General features: G+C 39.9%; 1 protein-coding gene and 1 long non-coding RNA gene across 2 annotated transcripts in view; both read left to right on the top strand.

Moving 5' to 3' along the window:
* The first annotated feature begins 673 nt into the window (after positions 1 to 673).
* The window catches only part of LOC119411554 (galactose-specific lectin nattectin-like), a 12,391-nt gene continuing 3,408 nt past the window's right edge, over positions 674 to 9,656 (top strand). The window contains exon 1 of the mRNA XM_037678509.1: positions 674 to 689. Within this exon, the coding sequence (XP_037534437.1) occupies positions 674 to 689 (16 nt within the window). The remainder of the gene's footprint in view (positions 690 to 9,656) is intronic.
* The window catches only part of LOC119411137, a 3,373-nt gene continuing 890 nt past the window's right edge, over positions 7,174 to 9,656 (top strand). Inside the window, exons 1-2 of the long non-coding RNA XR_005186875.1 lie at positions 7,174 to 7,204; positions 7,459 to 7,480. This is a non-coding gene — a long non-coding RNA (uncharacterized LOC119411137). The remainder of the gene's footprint in view (positions 7,205 to 7,458; positions 7,481 to 9,656) is intronic.

Below are 9,656 nucleotides of genomic sequence, written 5' to 3'. Positions count from 1 at the left end.
ACACTTTTAGTAACAGCAGTGAAAAATGTTTTCATCCATCCTTCCATCCATACATATCTGTATTTGCTTCTTTCTCTTTTTGTTGCAGGGGTCACTGGTGTCCATGTCCAGCAGTCACTGTGCTAGAGTCAGGGAACGCCCTGGACATGTCTCCAGTCCATCACAGGGACACATAGAGACAAACAACACAAACAACCATTCACTCTCTCACGGATAATTTAGAGTTACCAATCAGTCTAACATGCATGTTTTTCATCTGTAGGAGGAAACTGGAGTACCTGGAGAAAAGGAGGTGTAAGTAAGATGGAGGTGTAAGTAAGATGGAGGTGTAAGTAAGATGGAGGTGTAAGTAAGATGTGTTGTTGTTCCCTATTGCCTGGTACATTTCTCAAGGTAGCCTGCTTTGTTACTACATAGCAATATAAGGTGCAGAGGATATTTTGCAATAAAAGTATTGTATGATGCAGGGAGTGCAAGATGGCCACAGATTGTTAAGCAGCGTTCTGCTAAACTCCCATCAGCCCTGCCTGCAAACTGCCTTTTATAATTATATTCTCGCTGCCTCTGTGATGGATTCTTCTGCTGAGATTGGTGTCGTTGCAGGATTGACTCGACAGAGCTGTAATATGGCCTCTAATTTAAAATAATCTAAAACAACGGGGTCTCTGCCCGCATGGCCTCGGACCATGGTAAAGCCGCCACAACAGGTGGAACAGGAGGTGCGTCGGCCCCGCCCTCGCCGGGCTCTGGAGTGAAGGTCGAGTCAGCTCTGAAGTCACATAAAATAAGATGAGGGCACTGAAGGAGAGGGCGTGCCCCAGAGACCATCTTAGCACCAACGTAACTGTTTTTTTTTTTTTTCCACTTTGGAGTAAGCTGTTGGGCGAGAAGCAGTTTTGTTTGGTGTTTCCTCAGACTGATGAAGCCTTCTGGATGGAAGGCGAAACGTCTCAGCACAACAACAAAAAAGAAACCGTCTTGATGACCTGACTGAAAATTGTTAGATTTTATACCAGGATTATTGAGCATGGACTTTGGTGTTCACAATATAATCTCTATGCTGATGATAAATTGCCTCTTTTGAGCAGCTGGTACAGAAGTCCAAAGTCACAGTTTTTTCAGATATTTTCACCTGAGACATTTTGTGAGGTCTAACTCTGATTGTTTTCCTTTGTACCCCTCTAAACATTTTGCAGTTAAGATTTTGGAGTGCAGGTCTGATACTAAAGGGGCCCTTTGAAGATCTATACACTGCTCAGTTGACACCATGAGGCCAGTTTAGACTCACTTAAACTGAAGTGGGAAACCAACTTGAATGAATCTACATCAGACTCAATCTGGTGAAAGATCATTAAGAACATTTACTCATCCTCAATCTGTCTGAGACATGCTGTAATTCAATTCAAGGCGTTGCATTGGCTGCACTGTTCCAAAGACAAGCTGTTCAAGATCAAAACCGACCTGGACCCTGCATGTAACCATGTAAACAAACTCCAGCTACACTTTTGCATATATTCTGGACCTGTCCCAAACTGCAAACCTTTTGGTAATCTATTTTTGACACCTTCTCTGGGATATGTGGCAAAACAGTACACCCATCACCATTCATCTCACTGTTTAGGGTAATCCCTGTGGATACATCCTTCAGCAAGTACGAGAAGGATGTATTGCTTTTGGCTTTCTTCTGGCCAGAAGACTTGGTTTATGCAATTGGAAGAACCCACACCCCCCAGCATATGTTCACTGGATGAGAAAAGTGATGTATCGTATAGGTTTAGAAAAAATCAGATATACCCATGAAGGGTTCTGTTAAAAGATTTTGGGAAACTTGGCAGCCTTTCATGTTGTACGTAGAAAACATGTCAGTGCCTAGTTAATTCATTTGTTTGTGTGTGGCTGATCAAGTGTGGGAGGGAAGGGGTGGTGGGTGGGGTTTGTTCTATGCTTTGTCTTTTTATCTTCTTTTTTGTTTTTTGTATGTTTTTTAAAAAAATCAATGAAAAGACTGATTTTTTTAAGTACTGTATAATGCAGACCAAAAAAAACCCTGTTGCTTGGTGTGTGAAAGAACTAAAACGAACAATCAAAAAATGGTGATGACATTTTCTAGTCTGGTGGAACTTGATAATCCCATTAAGTGAGATTAAGTGGTGTTCTGCTTAATTTAACTGTTATATTTGTTTTGTTTGTATTTATTGTTGCTCTTTTTTTCCAGGGTTAAATAAATTTCCAGGTTTTCTCATCCCTGTGTTGTTTCCGAGGTGTTGCATGCTGCACAACTGTTCCTACCTTCTGTCCCCAGATGTTGCTGTTTTGTGATTAATTCAAGTTGATTGAGGCTGGTGTCTTTCCCTATAGGTCCTGCATTTTCTGGTTTATAAAACAAGCCTTTTTACTCACCAATGGGATCTGCACTTGGATTCATTTCACTTGTCCATGGAGAAACTGTGACGCTCAGAAGCTGCACCATTTCTGGTTGTTTCTGATTCATACCTCTTACTGATGAAGCCTTTAGTTGCTCTTGAAGCAACTTTTCAGAGATGCATTGCTGCCCTCATATTCAAATTGTGCCATTTGTATTCAAATTCACATACATAAAAAGCCAATTTACTAACTGACTTTTTATGTACCAGTATATGAATGTTTTTGTACAGTGCCCTGAGACAACTTCTGTTGTGATGTGGCACTTCACTGAACTGAATCGAATTTAATCTATCTAAGAAAGCCAGCAGATTGTGCTGAAACCATTGCACCCTGTACTCACTGGTCAACTGGACATCGTTAACTTCACGCAGACTCTCCCACTGGTACATTTTCATCTTTAAATCTCTTCTTGGTCTGCTGCCTTCATACATCTCCTCCTACATGTCTCTGAGTGCAGCTACAAGCATTCACTCTCAGGACATTATTACCTGCAGTGTTCCCTCAGTGCAAACTGAACGTGGCAAAAGATCTGAAGCTCTCGGCCTTGACCTCTTTAACTGACTTCAAACATCTGCTAAGTTCATGGCAAAAACCAAAGCAGACATTTTCCTGTTTTTAGTTTTCTACATGGCCTTACACCGAGCTGTGTTTTTGTTACGTTTTTTTTTAAACATTTTATTTTCACTTGTTATTCTTAATTTGTATGCATCCTTTATGATTGACTATTGTTGTCTTTGTTATCCATTGTTGTCATCACTCTGTTAAAATCAGGTCTCTTTTGTAAATGAGTCCCCAAGGCTCAATGGGATTAACCTGCATAAATAAAGATTGGATGAATCTTCACTTCGTTGCAGTCTCCCATCCTGAGCAAGCACAAGGCGACAGTGGAAAGAACAAACTTCCTCCTAACATTAAGAAAACCTTCAGCAGAACCAGGCTCAGGACGAACAGCCATCTGCTTCGACCGGCTGGGTTTGACAGGACAGGAAGTAGAAATGGACACAGAATGACAGGTGTACTTTATATAGGAGGAAAGGAAAAAAGTAAACTCAAAGCTTTCCTCTGACAGTTCTTCCTCTCTTAACTTGCAACGTATGCAATGTGTGATACTGAAAACTGCCAGGAAGCTCTTCTGAGTAAGAAATAAAAAAATTAAAAAAACCCGACAAGCATTAGACACCTCCATTTACATCACCATCAACATAAAAATGTATGTTTACGTGTACACAAACAAACCAGTTAAGTTAAAAATAATCCACTTTAGAGGTCAGTGCTGGGTAAAATTTGGACCAAGCCAAAACTGGGTGGTTTTACATCAGCAGGTTATCAATTTGACCAACATACTGGATTAAGGTTTCTACCCCCAATAAAATGAGGTGAAATGAGCTTTTTGTTGAGTTACAGCTGCTAAAAGGTTGAACTAAAAACAACAACCCAAAATCTGTGTTCTTGCTAGCTTGCTGGTGCTGACAGCTATTAGCATCCACTAATATTATTTTAGAAGTTCAAACTGACAGACCATCCATCCATCCATTATATTTACCTGCTTCATCCTTTTTGGGTCGTGGGGGTCACTGGTGTCCATATCCAGCCATCACTGAGCTAGAGGCGGGGAACACCCTGGACAGGTTGCAAATCAATCACAGTCACATTCATTTAGAGACAAACACTCACTCTCTCACTCACACCTAGGGACAATTTAGAGTTATCAATCAGTCTAACATGCATGTTTTTGGTCTGTGGAAAGAAACTGGAGTACCTGGGGAAAACCCACGCATGCATGAAGAGAACATGCAAACTCCACCCAGAAAGGCCTCTGGCTGGGATTTGAACCGAGGCAACCTGCTTGCTGAGTGGTGGCAGCTCTACTAACTGTGCCACTGCACTGCCCAAACTGGCTGACTAGTGCAAACTAAATGTATTAACAAAGCAGTCTGTGAAAAAATGTGACAGTTCATCTCTGACCCAACATCTGGGTCCATCTGTTTGAACCAATATTTGTTCAGACCAACCAGCAAACAGCTTTAATCCAGCAGGTGAGTTATGACTTTTCACAAGATTGAGAAACTGTAGTAGCATCATCATTAAGTGTGAAGGGCTTAACAGCACTTTTCATTTGACAAAGTATTGCACTTGTTGGAGTTCTGCCCTCTTGTAACCGGACCACTTTTTGAAGTATCTGGTGTTTTTAGATCCTGACTTGTTTACACAATGCTCTTCACAAAACAATTCCCTGAAATGGTTGCACAAACCAGTTTATCTTTAAGCTACCTCCGGCCATTCATAAATCACATCTGGACTGGCCACATCCCACACAGAAGAGTTTTCAGAAATGAAATGAGCCAAAAGAGACGTGTAGCAGAACTCAGCTGGGTTGATGTGGAGCTCAACATAAAGAGTGCGTGACAAACATCTGCTCTGTATAGTTTTCAAAACATGATGAAATAATTTAAAGATTATTTTCATGGTTAGATATTTTACAGTGTATGCACAGTTGCATCAAATATCCCTAAGTGAAAATCCTGTTTGTGATGTTTACCATATTTTCCAGCTCCGGAGTATAAGTCGCATCAGTCAAAAAAGCATAATGAAGAAGAAATATATACTATACTATATATATATATATATATATATATATATATGTATATAAGTTGTTTCAGCGTATAAGTTTATAATGCGTCACCACTGACCCGTCGCATTTACTATGTGTTTATTTAACGAAACAGATGTCAAAACAGCTTCATTTTGCCTGGGCGGCATGGCCCCATTCATCCATCTTGGTCGGAGCCGCTAGCTCTCCAGCGTTCCTCCACCTGCACCAGCTGAGTGAAGCTTGTACGCACAGGAGGACTCGCTGTTGCAGTTCTTTGAAATTTAACAAGATTAACATTTAAAAATAATTATTTGTTTGCTTGACATTATAGTAAAGGGTTGTCTCCGTTTAACTTTTCCTTATTAAATGCACTTTAATGATCAAAACAGCTTCATTTCGCCTGGGTGGCATGGCACCATCCCATCCATCCGTTGTAGCCAGAGCCACTAGCTCTCCGGCGTTCCTCCGCCTCCACCAGCTGAGTGAAACGAGCATGCATGGGCGGACTCGCAGTTGCAGTTCTTTGAAATTTAAAGCATCAGTCAAAAATTGAGTTATGAATATGAAAAAAAAACGTATACAAGTTGCTTCGGCGCATATGTCGCAGGACTGACAATTCTATGCAAAAAACTGCGACTTATATGCCAGAAAATATGGTAATCCTGCAACCAGGTGGGCACATAGACTGGATGTCATCTTTTCATCACATTATAAATCTTCAAAACCATCTCACCTTTTCACAAATGTAACTGTTTCTGTAACTGGATGAATTAACTTAGTTTAGTGATATATTTTTATCTCTCTCTCTCAACAAAATGTTGCTGTGCATCATTAAAGATCCTCCGTCGGTAATAAATATGAAACCCAAATAGTTCATTCATGCTGAATGTTTTAGACCAAAAGATTAGTACATCTAGTCAGTGCAAAGGTTTACTCAACTCCCAGAGGTCTTATACATTCAGCATCCTCAGTACCGCAAGCGTACCATGGACCATGCTTGTGCTGATATGTTCTTTTAGGAGAGGAGTTTTTTTTTTTCCTGCAGTAGACTAAAAACAGTAAATACATGTTAAGGGCATTGTGGTTTGTGGACACAAGAAAAGCAGCCCAGAATGCTCAAACAGGCAAAATTGTTGTAATATCTAGTGGTGGGAAAATTTGGTCAAGGTTTATGGATGTTTTTAATGTTAACTGCCCATGAACCATGTGTTTGAGTTATTTTCTCTCTCAGAGAGCTGGATGAGGAGCTGATTTGATATTGCAGGCACAACTGGCAGTCCAAGGATGCCAGTCTGTCTGTGAGCTGGGAGAGCTGATAAGCATATAAAAACAAGCCTCGCACACTGCCCGTGGCAAATTCTTGTTTCTGGGCTTCATGTGCATACCTTCTGTATTTCTGTGCAACTTGTTGTGAAAATCTGTCCTTGCAAGTAAAACTGGTTAAAAATGTTCTCCTGTCATCGAGTGCGGCTTCTTTGAGTAAGATGAATAGAGGGTCTTTTTTTTTTCTTCCAACATCCAGATGAAAATCATGACCCCGTTCTCAGAAAAGTTCAACTAAACTCTTTCATGGAAAACTAAACCAGAAGTTCCACTCCAATATTATCAGCTACACCGATCTGCTGGGTGCGGACAGACAAACAACACATCTCATAACATGCCATCAGTTGTCTAACATGTTCACCCACACCGTAAAGGTATAAAAGCACTGTGTCCACTTTTCAAAGGCATCCTTCTTTCATCAAGTGCTACTGCTGCTGCTGCTGCTGCTGCTACTGCTGCTGCTGCTGCTGCTACTGCTGCTTGGACCAACCATCACAACAAGGTGAAATCTGACTGTTTTTCTTCATCAGTACAGAAAGAAAAAAGTCTGTCTAGGCCTGATTATGTTTATCCGTTGTAAAATAATATTAACAAGACTATAATTATAAAGCATTGGTGTTAAAATGAAGTTAACGTAAACAAAAACAACAAAAGCCAAATTCATTGTTTCTACTGTATTAGAACATTTAAACTTTTAGTGACAGTCCATTTAAAACTCATTTCATTATTAATTATTCATATTGCAGATTGAATTATTTTGTCTCCAAGGTTCTGTCTGAACTGTCAATAACTCTAATGTTTGCACAGATGTCATCAGGTCTGCACGTCTTGTTGCTCCTTAGTGGACTGGGGATCGGAGGAAATGTAAGTTTACAAAAAAACAATCAGTTTTCAGTAAATAAAATAAACACAATATATATTATATACAGAAAATTACATATTGGATCTTTTATAATATGCATTAGAAAAACAAGTTTAAAAAAATAATTTTAGTGAAAATTTCTGCATAAATATTGTTGGTACTCGTCACCTTTTGTTGCATTTGGGATCAATTCATGCTCACAGCAAACTGGTTGAAATCTGTTTCTGACTCTGTGCTTTTTTTTTTACATCCACAGATACTTTGCGATGCACAATCAGGTTGGTATTTTTTTTATTTTGTTCTGGTTAAGTTTTTAAAACAGTGCACCAGACAGTCAAGCTTTTTGTGTTAGGCCATCCATGAAACCACAAAATGTTTAGTGTGTTGAACAAAACACTCCACAAAGATGTTCTTTAAACCAAGTTTGTTGTCTTTGAGATTAAAATCAATAGAGACATACATTCAGAACTAGTGAAGAACTTATTAGCATTTGTTGCTTATTCTTCAGTTTGTCTGAACTTTGGTTAACAATTTGACCAAATAGGACCGAATTTGGCAAAAGGGCTTCCTCTTAGGCCCCATGTACACAGACACGGGCGGGGGAATGCAGAGTTTTTCAGATGTTGATTTGGGTAAAAATTCTTCGTTGACACGGCTGCATTTGGAAGCGGGTAAAGATAATGGATGGATGGCTGTAACTGCACAACCCCCACCCCGAGTCTGCTGTAATTACCATGCCAGGTCATTAGGTGGCACTGTGATTTTTGTACATTCACCTAATGTGCATGTGCGCTGCCTGGGACAGCTGTCGGTAAGGTCTTTCCTCTGGGCCGAAAGCGCAGTAACAAAAAAACTTAAGCCGGATTTTGAATACGAGTCGACGGATTTCAAGCCAAGCGGGACCGCTTCATCTAACAGCTCCACACGGGTCTCTGAGCAAACCAGCACTGACGAGGATGATGTCGGACTTTCTACTCCGTGGTAATCAGTAGCCATCGAGCCATGCTGCAGCAGGTAAATCCACGTTCTTGACAATGTTAGCTTGTGTTGTTTGGTTACACAAAAACCAACTGAGGTTGTTTTTTTTCTGAGAGGAGAAGCTGCCATCCCAACAGAGCCGGACCGATTCCATACGAGCATACACCTCGGCAGTGAAGGAGGGCATCGAAGAGAGAAATGCTGGATCAACTATTTACTTGAAATCCCTCTCAGTTCTTTTATTTAACCCATTCAATGTTTTAAGGTGCATTAAGCAAAGCAGTGGCAGCCTGTACAAGCCAGATAAACAACATGGCACCAGTATACAGGATGACAGCAGAGGAAGGGTCCAGTTCAGTTTACAGTTTGGTTCATGTGTCTTTAATAGTGTGTTCAGTTTATTATCAGTGTTTGTGTGACATACAGTGTGGTGTTGAATTAAAAAGAAATTAAACCTGACGTCTTCATTAACAACTTTAATAGCACATAATATGTTTCACATTATCAACAAAGTTTAAATCACATAACTTGAATTACATAATGTCCAGATAGCTTCATTACATCTCCCACCACTAACAGGAATACTGTTTATTATTGTTACCATTATTATTTAACACATTTATTATGTTATAGTCCAGCGTGACGCGTGAAATATACGTCTGCCTCAACAAGCTCGTTCAGTGATTTCGAACTTGATCCGACTGGTGTCTTTTCCAACACAGATGTTGGTCACAGCAGCTACATTCTAGCATAGATTAACTACGTGACTCAAAATATATTCTATCAGTCATAGCACAGAAAGCGGTATGTTATACTCTGGTGCCATTGTTAATAGAAATATGCCATTGGTCCACGCATGCGTGAAATATACGCCTGTAGTGCACATGTGATTTAGCACCTCTGTGGGAGATTCCCCAGAAAATCTCCACTCAAGACCTGGGTTGAAAAACCTCCGGAGTCAGAGAGAGCGGGGGCTGGTGTCGTGTAAATAAACAGCCGAACCGCAAAAGAAAAGCTGCGGTTTCATTCAAAATATGTAAACGACTCCTTAATCTGCTCCTGTATCCTGAAGCATCTTGTAAATGATCTGAAGCTCTCGGCTTGGACCTCCCCAAGGGATTTTAAACAACTGTTAAGTTCAGTGCAAAAATCAATGTTCCCGTTTTTAGTAATTTACACTGTTTTATAATGTAGCATTTTTTTATATTGTTTCATACTACTTCTTTTATTTACTTTTCATTTTATAGGCTTTTATACTGTATGAATGTTTATTGTTGTATCTCGTCTTTTTCTTTTTGTGTTTGTTTGTTTAAATCAGGTCTCTCTTGTAAATGAGTCTGTGACTCAATGAGACTATTGTAGTTGTACATATACGAGATATATGCATACAATTTTCACGAGTTCCTCATCTTTCTGACTGTGTAATGTTGTGCATTGAATTTTAACAGAAATGCGAACGAGAGACGTTATTATCTT

This window comes from Nematolebias whitei, chromosome 6 (assembly GCF_014905685.2).
Source record: "Nematolebias whitei isolate Nwh7 chromosome 6, NemWhi1, whole genome shotgun sequence".
Lineage (NCBI taxonomy): Eukaryota > Metazoa > Chordata > Actinopteri > Cyprinodontiformes > Rivulidae > Nematolebias > Nematolebias whitei.
Note: the sequence above shows the minus strand (reverse complement) of the source record. Positions and strands in the feature narration are given on the sequence as shown.